The sequence below is a fragment of the Chelmon rostratus genome, chromosome 13 (genome assembly GCF_017976325.1).
Source record: "Chelmon rostratus isolate fCheRos1 chromosome 13, fCheRos1.pri, whole genome shotgun sequence".
NCBI classification, from domain to species: domain Eukaryota; kingdom Metazoa; phylum Chordata; class Actinopteri; order Chaetodontiformes; family Chaetodontidae; genus Chelmon; species Chelmon rostratus.
Window position 1 is genome coordinate 16,113,072 of NC_055670.1, and position 24,725 is coordinate 16,137,796.

Sequence of the window (24,725 nt, forward strand, 5' to 3'; positions counted from 1 at the left end):
AGTAGTTAATATTTACCAGCTTAATATGTTTGCAAACCCCTATTTCCTAATTAGAAAATACACAAATTACAGCTGAAACTAATAGGAATGCCATTACTTTTATAAACTTTAAAGTTTGACCTGATGGTGGCGCTAGATGAAAAGTCAGGGGATCGCCAAAGTCACTGGGATTCATTCCCTGTGGACCCTTCATGTCCGCACAATCCATCCACTCGTCGATATTTAAGTCTGGACCCAAGTGCCATCATGGCCGTCTCTTAAGCCCTCCAACTTTACGTACAAGACAGATGACATGCTGTTCTCATGCACATGCTTGTTTTCACTGTCTGCACCCAGGCGGTTTGGAGAGAAGGCTGTGTACTCGCATCAGACTAAATGCACACGTCCTCCTCCCCCTGCCCAGGTGCTTTGTGCCAGGCACTTCATTAGCCGAGCTCTGCAGATGGACGCCGATGGAAACAGGCTTTTTGAGCTTCATTCCTTGTGACTTGTTGTTCATTAAAATCAAATTATGTGTCAGGAAGCATAACTTGTTCGTGCTGTAGTGCGGTTATTGCTCAACAAGCTCTTTGTCTTGCATCAGTGCGTGTCTGTGTTTGTCTTACACAGTCTGCCAGGCCAATTCTGCTCATTGTGCTCATTCCCTGCACCTGACGGCTACATTTGTGACAAAGTTCTCACAAAGACACTGATTTTTACCTTCTGTGGTAAAAACAAATGTTTCTGAGACTGGTGTTTAGGTTTGTATGACAGAGCCGACATTAACAGGTCCTGTCTGTAGATCATGTAGATTGAATCCTGTATGAATTGATTGAATGAATTTGATTTGAAGGACAGCAATGAATCGGATCTTGGCGTCTTTGATTGACAAACGATCTGTTCTTGAGCTCAAGTGTAAAAACACCACACCGCAATATCCAAAAGTCCTTGTATCAGCCAACAAAGAGAAAAGGAAGAGATCCTGTAGTTTTGACTGGCCTACACTGTAGAATGAGGGGACGGGATGAGGAATACAGCTGCAGGAATCATGGTTTTAAGAGTCCAGTCTCCCCTTCAAATCTTTTACACTCACCTAAGACTGGAATTCTGATACCCAGTTTCTCAGTGTCTGTTTGCGTCCCTTTCTGTCTTTCTGATTGTTGCCTGTTTAATATTTTGGTGATACTTTGACACAGACTGACCTTGTCAATTCCTATATAACTAAATAACCAAAAAGTAAAGGGGGCTTAAACCAATGATCATGCAAGTGCGTGTGAAATCAAACAGGAAAGAGACTGACGACATGATAACACAGAATAGGAAAAAATTAACACATGGTTTGTGTGTATGTGTTTGTGTGTGTGCGTGCGTGCATATGTGCGTGTGCACCCGCGCGAAATGCCTCAGGGTTAATGAGGGATTTTTTTCTTGTCTTTTTCTTCGCTTTCTGTGCTAACAGCCAGGCTGTAGTTAATAATCCAATCAATTTACAGCAAGAGGGTCATTGGTCGTAAACCCTTGCAGGTAATCTGCACGAGGCAAGGCATTGGCCTTGGATAAAAGCATGTGCTGCTGCTACACACACGCACACACGCACACACAGTTGTGTTTCCATCACTTTTTTTTTCCACAATACATACACTTACATTCATTTCTTGTCCCCATAAGGAAGGTGAGTCCCCATAATGTTGTTGACTCTGACCTCCTTGCTGTCAACAAATAATAATAGTAATAATATATCCATAATGTCCATGCACACACACGCGCACAAGCACACACATACATGCGTGCACACACATCATTCTTCTGATCAGTTACTTAGTTTAAGGTGTTTTAACATCAACTGTTTGCAGCTACTTTAAAAACAGCACATAAATGTAATTGCCTTTGATTCCAGCAGCTCTCTGCTGTTACTGAATTAGCAAGCACTGGCATTTTAGAATCAATATCAGTGTTATCACAGGGCCCCAGGTGAGCAAGATATAAAGAGAAAGTCAGGTGTGACAACATCTCCTCAATCACCAATAGAGCTGCCCCCTCTCCTTTTCTTGCCATCGACCAGATATCGACTGCTGATGAGGGAGAGAATTGATCTCTCTCGCTCCCGCTCACTAAGAGGTGACTTAACATGGGCACTGAGCAAAAGGCAATCAGAGGAAATGGGTGATAGACAGAGGGTGGGAAACAAAGGGAGGCGGAGGTGCAAGGGAATTAAGTGATTCAAAGGGTAGTAGAGTCGTCTCTAATTGGAGGCATGTGAGGGCTCTGAGGTAATCAAGGGAAAAGAAAACTGACTCTAGCTCTGATAAAACTATTAGCAACTTCCGATACCAGTCTAGGGGTGCAGAAACTGGAAAAGTGAACTGATTAAGTAACTTCCTGCATGATTGTATATGTACTGACACAGAAAACGATTTGCAAACCAATACCTTTAGTCCTGTCAGTGCAAAGGAAGGCAAGGAAGTAGCACAATATCCTAGATTTCATCACGTGGGCCAGAGCAGCAGTCCTTACTCTTGACCATTAAACTCCGCTGTGGCTATTTATAGCGCTTGTATTATAAACTTAGCACAGGAAGTTTAAAATTAATTGATTTAAAATCTGGTCTCTGATGTAAATAAAAAGAACTATAAAGCTGAGCACATGAAAGTGCACATCTGGCCCCAGGCTGTTTGCTCACAGACTCCACCTTAAATAATGAATATTATGCTACCTTCAGGGGCAGTCGTAAAAATCTTAATTGCATATTGAGCACTCAAGATAAATACAATATGGATTTTCCACATAATGGGTCAAGCCGCAAGTGAGATGTATCATTCGATATTTGCAAGCCCTATTGTTCCATGACTTGTATTATCATGTGTTATAATGGCCCTTTGAATGAGTGGAGTTAACGCTTTGAATAATTTTTGCAATCTTTAACCACTATATTTGATTTGTTTTGTGATGTTAGATGATTTTTGATTTATCTGATTGTCTTTATTTGCAAGACCCACAATAGTTTTAGTTATTCTTTAGATATTCTCAGTCCTGTCGTGTCTGAATTAGTAAAAATGGATGAGACCTTCCGTTCTTGTGTCTCACCTCTTAATACAATCATGATGAGACTGGGGAAGGGGGGATATTTGAGCTGTTTAAACTTAAAGTGGATTTGCTGTCATTTCTAAAATATTCAGACAGTGATGAAGGTCTTCTGGCAACCAGCGATAATCTCCTCCTTGCACACGACGGTCATATAGTCGGGAGATATCGACAACTGAGAGGCAAAACCATCACTGAAATCCATAGCTGTTTATGATGAATGACGCAAAGCATTTCAAAATCAATCAGGATTTTAAATGTGTTCTAGTGTACCTCCAGCTTTATTAAGAGTCCATTTCAACCAGATGACATTTTTATTTTCTCTGCATTCCTTGCACCTTGATATTCATGTCATGTCTTCAGAAAAGCCCTAACAGGGAATAATTGGGTCTTGTCAGCCAGCAGGAAAGTTAGACCATCAAAGATAATTGCATGCTAATGTTCAATAAGCCTTGTAAGTCGCTGCAGATAAGTGTGGCTGCCAAACAGCCTTGCCAGGGGAAAGCACATCTAATCCCTTGGCTGTGGCCGGGGAAAATTAATACTAAGCTCCTTTGGCCAGCCACTTCCAGTGTGGTGGTAGAAACAATTACACAAGGGCCCACCAGAGCACAATTAATGAATAACTGAGGAGCTGCCCAGATGTACACATTATAACAAAGATGCATCTACCCGCTAGCTGTACAAACAATTAAAAATTGTACGGAAGGAGCAGAAGGGGGCTGTTTGTTAGAGTTCACTGCGCGATGGAGTTTATGCAGAGGGGAGCCTGTTGTTTCAGGACTCTAAAGATTCATCATTTTCATCCCTCCACTCTACTGTATCCTCTGTTTACATGGTGGTCAATATCTACATAGCAGGCAATTTAAATATGCTAGAAAATAGACCAGGCATGAAAACCATCATACGTTAAAAAACTAGCTCTTTCAGAGGAATTCTTTGATCATTAAAATTTATGAATTATATAATTTGTTGGCAGGACTTTGGACATTTGTTTCAGTTGAAAGTTATAATATCAAAATCATATTTCCACCTGTTTAGTTTTGATCAGGTTAATTCACAACAGAATACCTCAGCCGTCACTACAAGGTGCACCACAAGAAAGTATTAGTGATCTTATCAGCTTTGAAGGCTGAACAGTCGCACTTTCCCGAAATGCTTTGTCAAAAACGTTCTTCTAAATAAACACTACATGTAGTGATATCAACAGGATATTATAAAGCAAGAGGATATATTGGAAGTAAGACCGAATTTAAGAGACAGCTGTGCATCTTAAAAAGCAAGTTGCTTTGACATTTAGAGCTGGATACAGTTTGTTTCAACCTTCTAATTAGACAAAAAATTGCACTTAGACGATGTAAGTTACAGTCAAAAAACGTGACAGATTATTGTGCAAGCAAATAATCCAATGCTCACTTCCTTCCAGCCACAAAGTCTTCCATGAACTCGTGTCTTGCAACTGCTGATGTGGTTGCACTTCTGAGAGTTTGCTGAAGTGGCAAGCTTGTGCTAGCGCACTGCCTCTCTCTCTATCTCTCTGTGTGTATGTGTGTGTGAGACAACAAAACATAGTAGCTAGGGAGAACTACACATTTACAGACTACTGCAGAATGTGCCATTGACCTTTTGATGTTAGTGATTTCTTATTTGGAAGTAGTGAGCCAAAAGTCCAGTGGCTGCCTCCAAAGAGAAACCCTCTCATCTCTCTGTTCAGCTCCCAGACAGTTTATTTAGTGCCAATAATATCCAGGGGATCTAAGTACAGTCTCTCTGTCCTCTCTTACCTGTAATATAGTGCCTACAAACACACACACACTAGCAAAAATTACTGTATACCACAATATGCATGTATGTAAACACACACATTTGGCCTGCCCAGCACAGCTCTCTGCCACATGGTAATTATTGCTGAGTGTGATATTGCATTACAAGATGTATTTGCTCGCTCCTCTAATCAGAACACAGATTACAAGCAACGCTGAATTCACTATCTGCACCCCAGCCGATTGCTCGGGCCGCCTGCGTGCTAGCTTATATCTTTTTAAGCGTCAGCGCTCGGCTATTGACATTCATCCGCTAAGCCTTAAAACAAATTCTAATCGATCTGGGGCGTGATGAAAAGGCTGGCCCTGCCGCAAATTAACGGGAACGCACGGCGACAAGGACGGCAGCAGTCAGCTCCCCTCAGAGTGCCTAGAGCAATAAATAAATGCAATGACCTGCACGTGTAAGACGCAGAAGCAGATGACAGAGTTTTCAGGGAAAACCTGGCTGAGAGATCTTTACAGCTGTCAATGTTGGGAGAAAGTCCACATTTCTCCCACTCTCAAATATAACGCTAGGGGCTGCAACAAATCAGCCATTTAACTTGATTAATTAAGCTTTTGTTCAGTTAATCGAACTAAGTTATGTTAGATGCTACAATAAATAATAAATAAATAAATAAAATCTATTAATCCACATCTAAGGCTCCGGGCTTCCCATGACCTTGAGGGGTTAGTTGAGCATCTCGCTCTGACACTGTTTTAACTTTGAAGTCTTTTGAGGCTTACAATCGAGAGATGAAAAACACGGAGATGGCTGCTCTGTTTCTGCTTCATAGGTGGGTAGCATTAGTTTTGCCATGTTTGGCTGACATAATGTTTGCGATCAGTCCGTCAGGTGGCGTTAAATTACTTGCACATGAAATGCTGTCCTTATGACGTTAGTTATAGTGGCTCCTGTCCGTTCTGCATGACAGCTTCTCCAGGATGGCTCACCCCACCCCCAAGTATCACAACAGTGTCTTATGGTAGCATAACTGCACCCATAATTACAATTTGTGCAAAACAGAGAATTTTCACTAATGGAGATAATTTAGTAAATGTGCATAATTGCCATGGATTTTCTTGGTCTGCATGGAAGAGTGAAGAGCCCATCAACTACTTATTAATGCTTTCATTTTGATCCTCTCTCTCACCATTATGTGACTGAGTATTTTTTAAATGAAGTGGCTGTACTTTGGAGGAGCATTTGCAGAGGCCACTCTCTGCGGTATAGCTGAGCGTCTTGTCTCACTCATCAAGACTCTTCTTTCTCTGTCTAGTTTTTGATAACAAGACCAAAGCGCAGCCTGTACTGTAACCTGGACTTGAAACCATTAAAATGTTTGAATTCATTCGGAACACATGTGCCATTTTGCGATCATTAGAACTGCACTGCACAACCACAAAAAAGGTATTAAAAAATAAGAAATATTATTGAATATATTAGATTAAAAACAATAAAAAACAAAACCATGCACATTTAAAATGGAGTTCCAAACTAGAAGTCCCACTCTTTAAAGTTCTGTGCTACGGGTTATTGGTTGGATTTCTGTGTTTTCACAGGCATTTGCCCCTGAGCGATGCCTCCAGGTAGCTAGATTTGCTTGAAATGCGCCTCACAGAGAGGTTCAAACCAGTAGTGCACATCCTTAACTGAGAAATGTGCGGTAGTTTGGCACATTACACTGGCCGTGGTATATATATTCTAAATCCCAATATTTAAAATAAAACAAAAATCAATCAGACCCCATCATAAACCCTGCTGTAAATCTCATTACAGGCTGTTGTGACAACAGAGGTTGGCACCTCAGATAGGACCAATGAGGAACTGTAATGCGCTCAGACAATGAAATGCCTCCAGGAGTGTCTTCTTGTCATCCTGATGTCTCACACATAAACATTTAGCCTGTCTGCTTGTGAGTGTGTTCCAGCGATTTAATGGAATAAATTAACTTACCGCGCTGACAGCTTCAGACGGGTCTGTTGTATGTAACTTGCAGTCTTTTGAATGACAAATCAAGTCACTATCTGACAGGATGAGAAAAGAGGGATACCCAGAGACGCTTGCTTGTGGAAGGAGACATTCATTGCTGATGGAAAATTATTATAATTTGTTTTTCACCGAGTAACCAGATTTTCTTCTTCTTCTTCTTCGTCAGGGCGACTCTTTGTTCCCTTTGTATTTGCAGCTGGGATCTCTCTGAAATTTGTGACATTGACTGCAGTATGACAAACGTGTGGCTTATGTGTGACAGACCTCTCTACGGCCACACATTTTTCTTGCAAGGAAATTGGCTGGGATAAACCACGAATAGCAACCCACTGCGCAATCAGTTCACACACAAAAATACATTGTGTGCTTGCACACGCGTATGATAAACCCAGGAATACACACAAACACACGCACGTGCACACACGTGCATCCAGTCCCACCTTCCACCTGTGGAAAGCGCCAGGTCCACAAGCCTGCTGAGAAATCATTTCCCAGGCAAGCGAGCGAGGCAATTCCATCACAGCGAGGAGGAAAAAAGGCTTTTTTAATGGGGAAAAATGGGAGGCAGGGGAAGAGTTAGCAGTAGCAGCCAGGATAATTGATGGCAACTGTTTGGGTACAAGATTAAGATTCATGGGTAGGACCACACATGGGGGCTGGGAACCGGCATGCGCTGGAGGCATGAAGGATGTGAGGCAACACTTTGACTGGCCTGCTGCCTTAATTGATAGAGTGTCATCCCAGGCGCAATGTAAAAAGGAGGAAAAACTACCAGAAACGATTGCACTCACTCCTGGAGTGGAGGCTAGAATGGATTCCAACACCTGGCCCTGAATTGAGGAGGACAGAGAGAGAGAGATAGAGAGAGAGGTAAAAGGTGGGGAAAGACATGGTGGAAGCCCAGAGGCGAGAGAGGAAGGTTTGCATGAGGAAGGTCAGTTGTTGCTACCCCAGACCTGCTGGAAAAAGACTTGTGAGGACAGAATGTGAGTTACACTCTCCCGCTCTTCAGCAGCTACCCTTGAGGAGCCTTTCAGCAGTGTGCTTAACACACAACTGCCCCGATGGAGCTGCTGAGTGGCCAATAGCAGAAGATATAGCTCCTGCCGCGAATGCGAGTGCATGTATGAATGCTAAGTGTTGTAGGGAAAGCGCGTATATCCTAGTTGACTTTTGCTGGATGAAGTAATTTATGTTTAAACAACATATCACCTTTTTTTTACACCATGAATACCTACATCAGCCTGTCCTTGAGTCACTCTTTGATGCTTTATGAAGACAAATGGCTCCCAAAGAGGCCAGACACAGAATACCTAATACCTTATATTCTGAGGTGTCTTTTGAGCAGCAATTTGCAGGTTCACCCTTGCTAAGTATCTGACCCACTGAACTGATAGTGATTTATACTATAGTGGGAATAGTTGAGAATAGAAAGGAAGTTGTGCACAAAACGTAAAATGAAAAAGATCAAAATTGAGGGGAGATGGAAAAATGGGGGTCAAACCTGACAGGAAATGAGAAGAGACAGAGGCAGAGACAGATGTTAAAGGTTGCGAATGTAATATTTTAGCATCAGCGAGTCTGTACAGTATCAGTTTCCATGTAGTGTCTGTAAAGAAATTACACCATTTGTGAAGGCGCTGACCTTACATGTAGTGTCACGCATCAATTTGGTCACATGGTGCTTTGTTTTTTTTGTGCAAAAAGAAAGAGAAACAAGAAGATGCTAAAATATGCTTGATTTTAGAATCAAAACTAATGAGATATTTTTATGGTTAGTGTGGATGCGTGTGTTTGTGTGTGTAGTCCTACTGTTAGTTAAAAGTAATTTTCTTCCCTTTATCATTCTTTGGCTTCTGTAGATGTAAAGCACGCTGTCCCGTGATTTATGTGGGTGTCTGTGTGAGTCTAAATCACAATAAACCAAATTTTATCTCTAAATAGCAGCCTTGTGTGTGTGAGAGAGAGAGTGTGTGTGTGTGTGTGCGTGTGTGTGTGTGTGTGTGTGTGTTTTACTGATCACCCCCTGAGGTCCAGTCAAGTTTGTCAGCATGTTGCTAGAAACAGAATAGCTCAAGGCCACCGACACAGACGCACACCCACCAAGCACTCTCTCCCTTTCACACACACCCAACGCTGTCACACACATGCAAATACGCACACATGCGCACCAATTTAGGAGTGAGCCGCTCATTTGACCCCATTGCTCAGCCTATCTACCGTCCCTCTTTAGCAGACTATTGGGATATGAACCTCCTCAGGGGTTTACCGTTTCCACTATTAGCATATAAAGAGCATACATTTCGCCCCGTCTTGTGTTAGCTGGAAGCTTCTGAGACTGCAGGAGCAAAGGCAAAGTTCCTTGGGCAACCTAAAAAAAAAAAAAACTGTGATTGGAGAGCCTCTGCCTGAAGCCCGAGTCAGGCGGTTTAGCTGTGAAAAATAGTAATCACACGTATAACCTCAAATGCACACGTGCAGATAGGTGCACGGACACACACGTACACTCTGTGTTGTGCCTGCATGCACAAACACAAACAGTTCAGCCCAAGTCTGAAACAGGTTTTGTCCAACTGCAATTCACTCCTCACATGTTGGGAGTAATTTATTGATATATTGAAAAGCTGACTGTGTTTCGATTTGCTGTAGTGATTAATTTAAGCATAATGTAACATTGCTAGAAAAACCATAACTTGGCGTTCGTGATTAATGCTCTGAAACTGAAAAGAAGTACACACCAGGAACTTTATTTTTAAGGGAAATGAAGTCCACACGTGTTGAGTAAAGACGACCCAAAGCGTAATGTGTAAGCAACCCCGTTCACACTGTCAGCAGCGCCATCAAAGTCGGCTGCGAGGTCCGCGCTATAGTTGGCTGAGCTGCAAGAGCTCTCTAGCTCGAGAAGTCCGAGTGAGAGAACATGCTGGCGTCTCCAGGAACCTTTCAGGCCATGATTTCATCAAAGTATTGTTGCAGTAAAATTGCAGGAGGAGAGAGAATACAGCCCGACAAGAGGGTCAACAACTCCTCTCTGCTCAACAAGCTGAACTTGTCACACAGCTGTTTTTTGAGTGGCACGATCCGGCCAATCATAGAGGAGGTTAAGCTGATTCCTCACTCCCACTAAAAGCAAGCTCATAGCATGTATCCAAAAGTCAGTCTTATCTGGAGCACCAGCCGATTCCTCCACCTTAAAAAATCTTCATCCTCCTCCTTGGTAATGAGGGCTCTGGAGAAAATGATGACGGTAATGCACCATAAATTATGTTATTGCCAACTTAACAAAGTTCATTTTGCCCTCCAGTGGTTGAGGCGTGATTGGCATTATGGTGGGGTGCCAGCGGCTGGTGATCTTGTGCTCATGCTCAGGGAGAATTGTTTTCAGGTAATTATTGAAGAGCAAAAAAAATGTTGGATGCACATATGTGTGAGATGCTCGACCCTTCCTCTTCTCATGAACTCAGCCGAACAGTTGAACTCCTTCTTCTTCGCTGCCGAGATCATTTAATTTCAGTGAATTCTTTCATTCAAATTTATTCATTTATTTATTTATTTATTTATTTATTTTCAAAATCACACAGTGGCAAAAAAAATCAAAGTGAGAACAGACTTCTGTCAGACTCTCTTCAACAAAAAGTCAAGGCGTTATGTTTGTTGTATCTTTAATCAGCAGTTTGAATACTTTTCCTATTTGATAAACTAAAAAAACACATTTTTTTCCTGATTCCAGATGAAAGTTTGTCTACCAGTTCCTCCCAGGTGCAGCCTAATTTGAGTGGAAGAAAATTGAGAGCCGTAGTTGTAAACAAAGCCGTCAGCAGCACGAACAGTGCATATGCCACATACTTGACATTTAATTTCACCTGCTCTCATCAGTGTCACAATGAGTACATCAACTCACAGTCACCTCCACTCACCACAGAACCTAATTTATGCTCAATAACCAGTCAGGATGGAACTGCATGAATGCTGAGTTCTCCTCAATTTCTGCTTATGATGTAGTCGCTGCTTTGTGTTTGTGTCATAACCCTGTGTAAGAAAAGCGACCAGGGAAGCTCACTTATCACCAACAACCATAGTTTTCAGGTCGCTGCTCGCTTTCCTAAACGTGCTCATTCAAAGCCTCTCAGTTCTCTGTAATCTCCCCAGAATAAACGACACAAAATCAATGGTTGGAAAACAGCTCCATCAGTCATCGCTGCCAAACTGTATTTTCTGTAATTGTATTTAACAAGTGGTCGCAATGGCAACTCACAAACCAATCTTAAATAATGAAGGGGAAAAAAATCAAGCAGACTGGTTGGCTGTTTTAAATCGTGTAGGCAAAGGCCACTTCATGCTGTAGACACTTCCCCAGCTTCTGACACTATTATCTAAGTTCCTCACATGTAAATTCCTTCATGTCTTTGCAAATATTTCATTTGAACTGAAACTTGCATTTTTATAAACTCACCTGGCAACAGCCAAAAAGCATTAAAATGAAGCCACAGTGCCTCATCCCCAGAGCCTCATTATTCCAAATTGAATTTGGTGGAGCTGGAACAGAGTTTGGAGTAAAACTTGCATGGTGAATTGTTTCCTGCAAAGTAACTCAGTTTGGTCAACGCACTTGTGTGTGTTACAAGCTAAAACTGAGGGTCATATGTGCACATTCGGACACATGCTCACACGTACTGGTGAGTGTGGGGCCTAGAAGGCTTTTACTCCAGAACTACTGTCTGCAGCGCCTTCCTTCGAGAAGGAGCAGCAAGTGGATTTGAGGTAATGAGGTATGTGTCAGTGTCGGCCAATCACTCTCCTGTGGCTTGGATGGATTTTTCTTGTCTGGAGACTAAATTCCACAGAGATACAAAGAAAAAGGTGGTGAGAGAGAGTAAGTGGATGGGCTGCCTTCATACTTTTTAGGCATCGGACTTACTGGTTTTCCGGGTTTCCCGACAAAAATCTTCCTGGCGACTCCCTGAATGGCTGAATTAGAAAATACGTAGTGTTCATTTTCTGCTTTCACGGCAGCAGTTACAACAGCAACAACAAACACACCCACACGTACGCACAGACACAGGTGACAGTAGTGTGTTATCAGTGGCAGCCTGATTACTGTTTGCATGCTTCCACTCAAAACTTCCACTCCCTCCTTCTGTTTCGCTTCCTGCAACACCGGGATTCTAATTTACAAGCACGGTATCGCTGAGCACCCTGTCACACCTGGCATATTAGAAAGCATGAGAGTGAATGAGAGTTTAATAACGAAAGATAATGATACAAAAAGTAATGATACATAAAAAAGGGGTGTGTGTGTATGACATGTAATGCAATTCAATAAGGATGTAATGGAAGGCAAATACACACTTTCCGCTCGGTGCATATATATTTTACATGGGTTATTGCTCACATTTGCATTGGAAAAATCTGGTTTTGCTGTTTTTCATTTTGCTGCAGGATTAGCTTGACGTTGTCAAGGAAAGCAGGAAACTGAGATCATATTGCTCTTTATTCTTTGTTAAAGGAATCCCATTAGCTTACGCAGAGCGGTTGCTAGTCTTCCTGGGGACCTTATTAATACATCAACAAGAATACAAATTAAAATCACAGCATCATTAAGACCAAAAATACACTGTGAACTAAATGTATGTCTTTATTTACCCACTGGTGGCAGGTAATGTGCAGTCTGTTTGTCAGAGCTTGTTTACAGCTGCCTGCTGCAAGAAAATGGGTTCATGAGGACAGCAAGACTGAACAATACGGGAAATGTGCTACTCGTACCCATGGACCACTTATTAGTTGAATTTGTAATGTGAAAACTCCCAACACCTTGTGGGAAAACTCCCACAAGGTGTTGGGACTGTGTGCACCAGCATGAATGCTAATTTATGGTCGACCATATGGAGACAGCGACAGCATTGGTCGGTAGGTGACCAGAGCTCGGAGGGCAGCGAGAGGTTAGCGTTACTCGACTGTGCCGTCATCACGAACACTCATCTAGTTATTGTTTCTGATGCTTATTAAGCCGCTCAGCAGATGGACAATAATCTGGGCAATGATTACCGTCGGAAGCAGTGGCTTGTAACTCATACTTAGCCAGCAAAGCTCATCTGGGGGCCATTAGGGGACAAAGGACAGCTCCGACCTCAGATGTGGCACTTTTTATTCGGCGTGCCTGACAGAAGAGGCAGTATTTTTGTCCTGTGTGAGGCAGTGTTTGAGTGCAGCTTCTACAAAGTCCTCCTGTTTATTCAGGGCACGTTAGGCAAGCTCAGCTATTGACAGTGTTTACTTATGGAAGTGACATTTGCAACTTTATTTAATTCAGTCAGTTACTGGCTATTGGGGTGACCTTTTGCTGGCTTCCCTGGCTGGAGCCTATAAACCTCAGAGACTCGCCAGCTTTATAGGCATTCAATAATCGCACAAGGCACTATTGATGAAGTTGTTGTGTGCGTTACCTATGAAATGAATTGGCCAGGGAGCAGAAACCACAGCGATGCAGTGCCTATGTAATCCTGATGAGGATATTTATGAAATTAAGATTGATGAAAATGCGGCTCTGGGATGCTTCAAAAATGCAGCTCTGGGGCACTTCAATCTCTTTGCAAACATTTAAACAATTACTTGTTTTAATGTAAAGAACTCACTGTTTGCATTTCTTCTATGGCCGACTGTGACACCGTGATGTGTGTCAGAGACAGTGATGGGTGCTTTCTGGTCTTGTCTGGCGGTTGGTTGTCTGTTGGAGACACATGGAGGCTGCATGGAAGTCATTTAGAACCAGCTACCAACCCATCTGTCCCTCGGAAAGTTAGCGACTGATTTGTGAGAAAAGATAGATGGATAGAGAGCGAGAGAGAATGTCTTTCATTTTCATAGGAAATGGAAAGTCTGGGTTTTTCACTCACATAACGATAGCCTTTAATCTATCTATCTATCTAGAACTGTTATTACTAAACATTTGATATATGCAATTTTGCCTTATTCATGCTCTATATTTTTGTAAACATTTAAAAATGAACGAGATGATAAAAGAGGCTACTCACAAGCTTGCTGTCTTTGTCAAAGCACTGCAGGAAAAGAAAAGTAAATCATCTTCTAGACCATATAAATGGAGCATTTCACCCCATCGTCTCAAAATCTTCTCATTAATTACATATATTGGAAAAACCTGAATTATTATGATTCGTTGTCTTCATCCATCACCACTGAGAAGAAATTCCTTGCAAACAAATTAAATCAATTTTCTCACACGCGCAAAAATACAACATACATGGAAGAGAGACATTGAATCTCATTGACATTCTGCGCTTTTAGTGGGCCGAGGAGTGAAATCCATCAAACAGATGAGATGGGCTCTGTTTTACAGAACAGCCGCAAGTTTTAAACATAAGAAGATTCATTTGTTCTTGCAGTCTGTTTCTGCATTACAGGCAGTGCGTTAAACAGTCGACGGCTCAGTGTCTTATAGCATGTCGTCCTGGGAAGGCGAGCCGTGCCAATAAAAAGGCCAGAGACTGAGCTTTATACAACCTTTTCTGTGATATTCAGGCTCAGATGTAACATACTGAGCATGGAGACAAATGGATTCGATCATGTGGGGAGGGGGGTACATCCAGAGGTCTATTATTTACAGCCTGCCCACACATGCACACACATGCAGACATATCACCAGTGGGATCACCAAGCTTTGCAGTAAACCTGCAACAGTTCGCACCTCCTCCATATACGCCCCACACAGCACAGATGGTTTTGTTGTGGTTCACTTGGCAGTCAGAACCACCTCGAGCTCGTGCAGCTATAGGATTTCATAGTGTTTCATTAGAAATCACAAGTGGAAGAAAACAACAACAACAACAAAAGGAAAAACATATAGATTTACCTTAGAGACGTTTCAAAAGTCGGCAGGCTCACTGACGGCACGCTCCAGGACGCAAATGGGTATAAAAAAGTAAATTTCACCACACATCATGCCACAATGCCCCTGTCCTCTGATCTCAGCGCCCTGCCCCAAGGGTGCAATAACAGTTTATTACACCTATCCTCACTTTATGACCCCCCCACCATCCACCCCGCTCCCCTCCAGCCCACGCTAACTGTTATTGAAAACACCCAGGTCTGCCATATATCTTTCCTGAGCAGCACGTTATGCTATGTGAAACCAAGCTAATCACCACCGGCTCGTGCAGGTGTTGTCCAGGCCACATCGGAATAGCTCCACTTATCTAATATCTGCTTAGATGTGGAAGTGTTTATCCACAGTCCCATTTGTCTTTACAGCCTGTGTTGCCTCGAGGCAGAGTCCTCCTTCTCCCATATGTATCTGTGCTGTAATGGAGGGGAGTAAATAGGAAATAGAATTGAAAGATTTTGCCACTGAACGCCTGTGTGGAGAAAAAGGGTAAATGAGTTTGGCCTAGTTTATTGCTAGCCAAGAGGGTAGATTGCAAACATTCAGGTTGAATTGAGGGGGGTGGGGGGTTTAAAAAGGAAAGCACAGTGTAGTGTATAGTAGGGGGTGAAAGGGATCTTGGATTAAAATGCAAAGCGTCAGTGGATCTTTCAGGGTGGAGGTGTTCAGCGAGAGAGGTAACAGCTCATGGGTGACAGTGTGACAAGAACCAGGGAAGGACCTGCCACCCCTCTGTCACACTGATGGCACCTCTGTCATCAAGACGGTGTGGGTGGGAGAAACCACACCGCCATAGCAATACAAATGAAACTAAATTACAACGCTTCAAAAGAACAATTTGTTGCTGGTTTGCCGTTTTGGTCTATATACAAAGCTGATTCCACACAGACTCAACACGGTCTGTGTCTATCAATCCATGTGTTTGTGTGTGTGTGTGTGTGTGTTCATGCTGGAGTGGGGAGCAACAGCTGATTGGACAGATGGCTTTTGTCGTCACAAGGGGGTTGGGCAAGGTTGTGTGATGGGTTGAAACGGGTCTGTTTAATTACTTGTCAAGTGAGCAGCCCAGCTAGCCGCTAAAGAGCTTTCATGTGAGCCGGGTGCCCCGAGGGGCGATGTGAGGCGAGGCTGAGGTCCAGTGGGGGTCCAGTGACTTCCTAGTCTGACATGACCAGGCCAGCCGAGCAGGTGCTGCTGCTCAGTGTCCACGGGCTCATGTTTACACTCCAAAATTACTCTCCAAATGATTTTTAGGCCACAGGTCTGGCACATGAATATATGAAATCCCTCTTCCCATATCGTCCTTTAATTTCTACAATAAAGCAAAGTTTGGAACTATTTCTGGTTGGCTGCTGGTCTTTAAAGACTACATTCACATCTTGTCAAGGTTGATTTATGATCAATGTTCAAGCTGTTTTTTTTTAGTCACTTTCTAAACCAAACCCTGCTATATCTAATATATTAACATCATCTTGTCCCTCTGTCCCTTATTTTCCCAGTATGTGCTGGCACAGAGAACAAGCTGAGCACGCTGTCGGACCTGGATCAGCAGTACCGCACCCTGAGGAAGTACTACGAGAACTGCGAAGTCGTAATGGGCAACCTCGAGATCACGAGCATCGACCGCAGTCGGGACCTCACCTTCCTCAGAGTAAGCAAAATGATTATTTTAATAAACTGGTTGCAGACTTTATTGGAACAACAACAAGGTTATTCAGTACACAATAACTGTTTGGGGCTACATCCACTGAAGGCCTCAGCTTACACGAACAGATGCAAAGTTATCCCTTCAGGCTTGGTGTGCACCAAGTAGACAGACTATACATGTATTTGTAGTGCTCAAATCATTAATGACAGTGAGTCAATAATTAATCCCCTTAATTGAGATGCCTAGTGAAAACCATCACAGAACCCTGGCTGAAAATGATTTTTTTTTTTTTCACTGCATTTAGAGTCATTTTTCTTTTACAAACTGGTACAACCAAATCCCAGCCATACTGATATGTCCGCACAAGGATAACACACACCTCCGTGCTTTGTTTGGTTAAAGTGACTGTGGCTAAATTATTTGGAACAAACATTGTAAGGTTTTTTTAACACTGGTTATGATGATCACAGTCATTTCTACGATGTCTCTGGTTATCGGTACGTAAGAATAACCATCCAAACATCCCCACCTCGCATGGTTTGTCCAATTATCTAAATCTGACTGAAAAGTTCAGACTGGACTTTGTCATTGCTCTCTTCTAATTTGACCTTGTTGCCCAGAGAATACCTTCAGCTCAGATCCCTCTCAACCAATCAACACGCAGATCAGTATCTACATAGCCAGGGATAAGCGGTACGGAAAGTTCTTCCAATCAGGGGTAATCAGACGTCCTCTCTTTTCCCAGTGTCTAGCTGATTGTACACTCGTACTATTGTGGTCTGACGCGCAGAATAATCAAAATCCAAATAACCTGATCCGGCTAATCCCCCTTTTGATGATACGCGATTCACAGGCAGAGAGAACGAGAAGTGCTGTGGCACTGCACACGAATGCCTACCTTCCGGAAAGCCTTCAGAAAATGTTCAGATATTTATGTGCAATTTTTATAATCACTTCATTCCTAAACTGAGGATATGAGTCAACCGATTCAGGCTGTTTGAGATGCAGATATGACACGTGTTAGCAGTATTTGTAACACCATCTATGAGCAGCAGCTGGTTGTAGTAAATGAATGAGAGGAGGCTGAGGTGAACGCTGTACTCTGATGTTGTTTTGGGTGAAGGAGCTGCTTAAATTCCATTTTGGTTTGATGCATACACACACACACACACACACACACACACACACACACACACACAGTGTCAGGTGATGACGGCCCCGGCCCTTCAGGGGGGCCGGAGCTGTAATAGTGTGGTAATGAGAGGTCAGAGGGAGGCAAGAGAAGTTACTGTAGTGAAATTCGTAGAGAGAGAGAAAAAAGCCTGTTCTTTTGTGAAATCAGCTGTTATTGTTGACCTTTGTTGACCCTCCACTTCTCAAGAACATCACCCTAGACCATTCAGGCTGCACTCTGCAGTCTAACGCCATCCAACTCCAATTGATTCCACTCTGTCTGGGGGGTTGGGGAGCCCCCCTGTTGTTACGCTAAAGTGCTGACTGCATTAATGGGCCAGTATTTCCGTGTGAATGAAGTGGGCTGCAGAGGCTCTGCAGAGTGTTTTCATATTTTGCTCCTAACAGCAAGGATTTAAAGTTACTATGGAGAGGTGATTTGTGTACATCAGGTGAAAGCAATGGGACAGCTGGTTTTCCCATGTGCATTCACTGTGTATGGACCAACAGATCAGGACTGATCAAAGCAGCAAAATGAAACAGAGCCATTAAGTGTTCCACATTGTGCAGAGCAACACTGACAAGACCCCCTGTGACGCAAAACAAAAACAAGATGATATTAAGAAAGAGGGAGCGATGGATGGTAATGTGCTACCATTAGACCCCTGCAGAGGTAATAGGCCCCACTGACTCAAATGAAAAAAAGATGGAATGGGGGAGAGATGCAGTTCAAAAACCAAGTGTGATTGTTGTTTAACTACACAGAACAAATTTGTACTTTAAAAACAGCATTCGCACTCCGAAGTTTTCTGCTTTGCGTCTTGCAATGTCTCGTTCGTACAAGCTAACATTACTGAAAGGCAGTTCTTTGCAGGTTGAGGTTAAAGATGCTTTCGGCTGCAATCCCCTCTCTACCTGCCCGCTTCTACATTCCACCACCGCTCATTTACAAAAGGGCTCCCTGTGGCGCCAACTTGCCAGGTTCCTCCACCTCTCCGTGGTTGGCAATTAACATTGGCTAATTGAACATGCTAATTAGGAACACAGGGTGCCAAACAGCAAGGGAGCAAAGGGGGCAGGGTGCAGTGTGTATTTTTAGGGGATGTTATTATTATTATGATAAAACACATTAATAACATGGTTCCCCAGGGTGGGAAAGACTTCACCTTGAGGTGGAGAAGAAAGGAAGGAGTGAAGAAGAAAAAAGTATTGTGCAGCAGCTTACCATACCACCTGTCTCTGGGAGGTGATTGAAACTGATGCCTGTGCATTGGCTCCTTCTTTTCAAGATAGCCAAGAGATTGATGGCTGCCTCCCAAAGCCTCTCAAACAGCTTTAGCAGTAAATAGAGTCCATCTTCCAAACTGCCTCCACGACAGATGAATCAGCGCTCGCACTGTGATTAATAACTGCATTTCAGCACTGAGGCTTTTCCCCACTCTCATATATGCACATTCCACCCAGCAGCCCAACAGTGAGCTTTAACCACACGCAGTGTTGACCTTCTCAATGTTTAAATTACTCCTAAAGCCACATAAGCTTTGATCTTCCTCTCATATTATAACCGAAACATACATTCACGAACTGAGTGCACGCACCTTCAGAAACTGAGATGGAAGCTGCACCCAGCTCAACATATTTTCGCGCAACCATTTTTTTCCTCTGAACGGGACAAAAGCAAACACACACTCTGGCGTCTGTCTTTTCCCTCGTGTCACTTTCTCGCGCGCACTCATAAACGGGATCTGTGATCATGAAATATTCATTTTTCCCTCTCCTCCCCTCTTCCCAGTCTCAGTAGGAACTCACAGCCACACAGTCAGATTGGATTGTTTGTCTTGCCATTGCAACCATTAGTAAACATGTAATTTTCCCCTCAATATTAATGTGGTGATCAGATTGCTTAGCAGCCCATCGCCAATTCACTGACTCCCCACCTCAGTCCCTGTAGTTGCAAATAAATTACTGAATTATCATTCACACATAACATTTAATGTTTCCAACAGACCTTTCTTGCTCTTTATACTAAATCACCTTGCTCTGGGCATCAAATACTACCGCAGGTGGGTTTACAGTGTAGTCAGTTGATAGCTCTTACAGACGCTTACTTTGTGAGTCTGCATAAATTGCTGAAGGGGGTGACAATATCTGGCAGTATCTGACGCTCTGGGAATAAGACCAGGCTTGTTACTAGCGAAAGAAAAGAGCAGAGAAAACGTAGATGAAGCTAAAAGTCCAGACAACAAACAACTTGCATTACAGATGGTTAAGATAAGAATACCTTCTTCGCAACCAACCTTCTTTCTCGCAGTACATTCATCACTAGCTTTTCCAGGAAATTTTTGTCTTTTCTCATAAGGTATTGATCTACCAAATAATATTATGAATAGCTCTCAATGTAATGCGGTCTAGTACAGCACAACCACAAACTATATCCTTAAAATGTACCTTTGAATTGAGGCAAACTACTTAAATAATAAACACAACTTAGTTGTATTTCATTGATTTCTTTTCCTTCCTGCTTTGTCCTTGTGGCTTTTGCATTCTCCTGCTTTAGGCCACCCCCCGACGCGTCGAAGGTTACAGGCCGCTGCAGGTCATATCCCCTCTAAAACAGCCCCCCTGTTAGATTTTAGGATTCAGCAGCGATCACCATGCTGCCCCATAACTGTCCACTCCACCCAAACCCCGGTCAGAGGGGCTGCCCCCTTCTAATTCAGTAGTTTTCTGTGGCAGAGAGAGTAGCTTAGAGAGAGGAAATATAGGCAGAAGTAGCGTCCTCCCTCTCTTTGCTTTCAGTCCCAGTTGCCTTTACCCAGCTTTTACTTTAGTCAATTATGGGTTCATATGGATTTTGGGGTTGAGCAATCGATTTGCTAAAGGGAATCACCTCCTTGAATAACACAGGCAATGCAAGTTTTGAAGTAAGCATTTAAGCTGTAGAGTACAGTCGTAGCTGCTTTTCTATGCTGTTATGTTGACAGTCACCTCAGAGGCCATGATCAGATGTTTTGTTCCGCAGCACAAACACAGAACACGCCCGCTAGGAGAGTCGGAGCAAGAGCGGTCACAGAAAAATTATGCAACAAGGTGCAGAGCGAGTTCATCAGTGGTAGCAGCAAAACCAAGGTTATACAAAGAAGGAAGTTTTGAAAAATTATTAAGAATGAAAAAAAAAGTTTGCGATTATGCTGCTTGCAAATTGAAGGAGGATTAAGAGCCCGATTTTGACACAGAGGATTTAGCTAAAGTTTAATTTTACTCACTGAGACACTGCGAGGGGCTGCCTCTCCTCCCTCCAGATACTGGATTTTACTGCGGGGAAAAAACTACAACAGTCTATAAACTGAACTGATGCATCTCTTTGTATAGCTCACATGGTAAAGCATAGGTTTGTCTTGCCAGAGGAGGTGGACTGACCATCTGGGTCTGTGGGCAACAGCCATCTGAAAACCCTGTTGTGGCATGACCAGCCGGCACTTGTACTGACTGTGTGTGTGTGTATGCGGCAGGGTCATTGATTCATGACAAATCATCAGTCCATCTTCCTTCCCTCACCACTTTTATTTTGATATACGCTGCCTTTCAAATTGTAACTGTGCTCACAATGACAGACTGATTGCTGGTTCATAAATTGTGACTGAGTCGACCTAACAAATTAACATTATGCCGCCTTCAGGTGCCTGTCAGAAATATATCAGAGCTACAATTTATGCGTGCAGGGGCGATAAAAAAAGAATACAAATTCTGATTATGTCAGCTGCTAATTATAAAGTGTAACGCAACAGCAGTACAAATATAATACTACACAGTAGATCAGCAAACACCTCATTACACATGTTTATTCATTCATTGAAGTCTTATTGCTATTCATGCATGAAAAGGTAAAATTCTGTAAATTTAAAAAAAAGGAAATTGAATGTTAAAATAGTTACTGCTGCCATCTATACCGTTACCAGGCTCTTTTATGTAGTTTACAAAAAAAGTTTCATATGAAGCTGCCTTCCCATGCAATTTCCCATAGCATTTGAAAGCAGCATCTATTCCTGCACTCTGTCCCCGTCTTCTGACATCTTCCTTCATACTTCTTCTTGACTGGCATATTTGTCCCTCAGGCACCATTGGTGCCCTCCCCAGCTTCCTAATTGTTGATGCACTGTAAGATGAGTGCAGATTACGTTGGGCCCCTGCTCCTCAGCAAACTCCTTCAATATTAATGAAGACTGATGAAGTGCTGGGGAGCCCCTGTCTTTCAGGCCCGACCTAGATTGGATTGACAATTGCAATTAGCGTCCCCTCAAGTTCATTTCCATCACTTTAATTTGACATGAAGAAGGACAGTGTGGGGTGGGAAGTGAGACCATTGAGAGAAAGAAATCCTAAGGAGAAAGGTTAGAGAGGGAAAATGGGGTGAAAGAGTTTGACCAGGAACTAGTTTGAAAGCAGAGAAGAGGAGCACGCTTTGGCGGGGACAAAGGAAGTTGAAGAATCCCTAGAAATCTTTTCCTTACCGATAACTGAAGTGATTTTCTGCAGCTTACTTTTTACATTTCTCCTTTCTTACATTTTCGTCATGTACAGCGGCAGCCAAAGAGAAGTCTGAACCCGAGCCAAATCCGCCTTAAGACCTTCAAGTCTGGTCTAGGGTGTGATCTCCATTGTGCACCCTCTTCTATCACCCATAAAGCTCAGTGTATTTTATTTTTTAGTGTTTCCCTAATAGCAGCATTTCAGTGCCCCATGTTTCTTCTCCCACCTGCAACAGTCGCCAAATGAATTGCTTTCAGTCAACGCGCCGCCTGAAAATTAATGATTCTCCATTTGTTTGCTTGTGAAAGAAGCAGTGGATGATTGTCAGAAGTTGATGATGTGCCGTGTTTGTTGGTATTTCTATACATTTATATTTATGTGTGTGCATATATGTGAGACTGTGTAAGCGTTGTTGTTGATAGGAAATGTGACATCTGAAAACCTTTTCACTGCCATTTCGCCATTCATTTTAAACCCACCCTTTCTCAAATTGACTGAAGCAGTTGGTTTTATCTGACCGTAAGTAAGTGCACGTGTGTGTTTATGCGCAGGGGAAAACCTCCCTGTTTGACTGACAGATACATTTTCTTGCTCTCCTTCCCACTGTTGGTCCGCCCATTTCATTTTCTCTGCCCGTCTTTTAAAAATGATCTGGACTGATAAACCAATGGAATGAGAATAACAGATATTGAGAGGTTAAATGTCTGTGTTTAGAAAAAAAAAAGAAAAGAAAGAAAGAAAACTTTCCTCTGGTTGCCTCTATTTGCCATCCCTTTAAATGAGCCAATACACATTTACCATTTGTATTGACCTACAGCACTATGGAGGGCAGCAAGGGGAAATCAGCAAAATAGACACATATCCAACCCGGCAGCTGTGCTGACCTGTTCTGTAATGATACTTACTGTAAAAAAGGAAATCTGTACTGGATCACAGAGGGCAGAAAACTGCTGCTGCACTGCCCTCAGACTGATGAAACTTATTCTACATTTTGCCACTATGGAAGCACATCGCACCCACTAAAGGAAAAGATATGCATTCTGTAATTATGACCTGGTAATTTCCGTGATGTTAAGTTAAAATTTTAAAGTATGGAAGTCATAACAACATAGAAGGTGGAACAAAATGAGAAAACATGTGCATTTTTCCTCTCTGGTAAATGAAACGTACCTCTGTAAACCATAACCCAGTGAGTCATGTCCCGACAAGTGGAGTACTCTACTTGTCCCTGTCCATCATGTGGCTGCGTGATCGTAAGCATAATTAAAAGAAATCAATGACTCGGATACATGGACACCAAAACCTGAGCACTCAAAACACCCAGACTCAGAGTCAGAAACGTTTGTTTTTGTCACGTCTTGTCTCTTTCAACAAGTCTTCATATATTAGATTTCTCAAGTGAAAAAAGAAAATAAAATTGTGAAGCATTCACAGTTAAACTAATTGCTTTAGTGTACCAGCATTGCTGAAATTGCATTCTGTCTGAAAATGCTGTCATTGTCAATAATATTTGCAGTGCTACATGGTGAAGATGGTGTAAGGGCTAAATATACAAATAAACTGCAAAAGGCCTCCAATTTTGGTAATGTATTTTTCTGTGCCTTCGGAGAGTTCCAACCATTATTTCTGTCAAAATGTTTATTATATCTAGAATATTTTGTTGCTGGAGGTATGGGATGCTTATCTGTGTTGCACATTGTTGTCAAGTAACAGCAGAATTGTCCTCCTGAAAAGCACATTTGGCAGATTTCAGCAAATTGTTTGGAATGGAAGTCTGCACTTGGACACAAGTGGTAGCCACAAACATAGAAACACACATTCAGCTGTTTTTATTTCAAGTATTATACCTGACCGTGCCTGCATCAGTAGCTTCTGATCATTTGGTGGTCATGTGCAATAAGAGCGTGAAAACAGAGTCATGCTCAGAAGGAGAAACTGCACTGGGCCAAGTTTAAAGAAAAAAAAATCCCTCTGTCTTGGAGTAGACGGTGCATTAGATGCATGAGACTCTTACTACACTGCACACGCGCGCACACACTCGCAAACACACCCAAACCAGAGGTGATAGTACTTATCGTAACAGAGCAGTGGCAGACTGAATAGAGAGGCAGTGGAGAGGAGAAGCAGAACCGGGGCATGACAATAGCCCACCCTGCTTCTCTGATGCCTTTCAAACTTCATATCTGCCTCTCGCTGCAGCTGGCCAAAAAAAAAAAAAAAAGGTGAATGATATAGACCAACTTCTCTGGAGGATCCAAATCAATTTCCCCACAGTGCGACTTAGATGAGGGAGTCCTTTTCAAGGAAGCGCTGGTGTTAAGGATCTGATGGCCTGAGTGCAATAGTTCCGCTGGAACCAGACTCCATCCTCCTCATTAACAACACCTTATTGATGACAGCATTTACAGAAAACAGCCTCCAGCACATTGAATTCTCTTTGGCTTTATTTAGACCCCTAGCCCTAACACACACTTCTTATGCATTCAAGCTGCATTGGTGAGTCTGTGCATAATAATAAGGAACCTTGTGGGTGAGACTCTGTCATATCCGTGCTTGGTTGTCATTTTATTATTCTCTCCATCTTTTTTTTTTTCCTATTGTTGAAACTTTGTACCTTCT

The 24,725-nt window shown here is 42.6% G+C and overlaps 1 protein-coding gene across 2 annotated transcripts in view; it reads left to right on the top strand.

Annotated features, from left to right (window-relative positions):
* Positions 1–24,725, top strand: part of LOC121616014 (receptor tyrosine-protein kinase erbB-4-like) — a 306,370-nt gene that overhangs the window by 123,333 nt on the left and 158,312 nt on the right. For both annotated transcript variants that reach the window (XM_041950597.1, XM_041950598.1), the window contains exon 2: positions 16,255–16,406. In XM_041950597.1, coding sequence (XP_041806531.1) covers positions 16,255–16,406 — 152 coding nt within the window. The remainder of the gene's footprint in view (positions 1–16,254; positions 16,407–24,725) is intronic.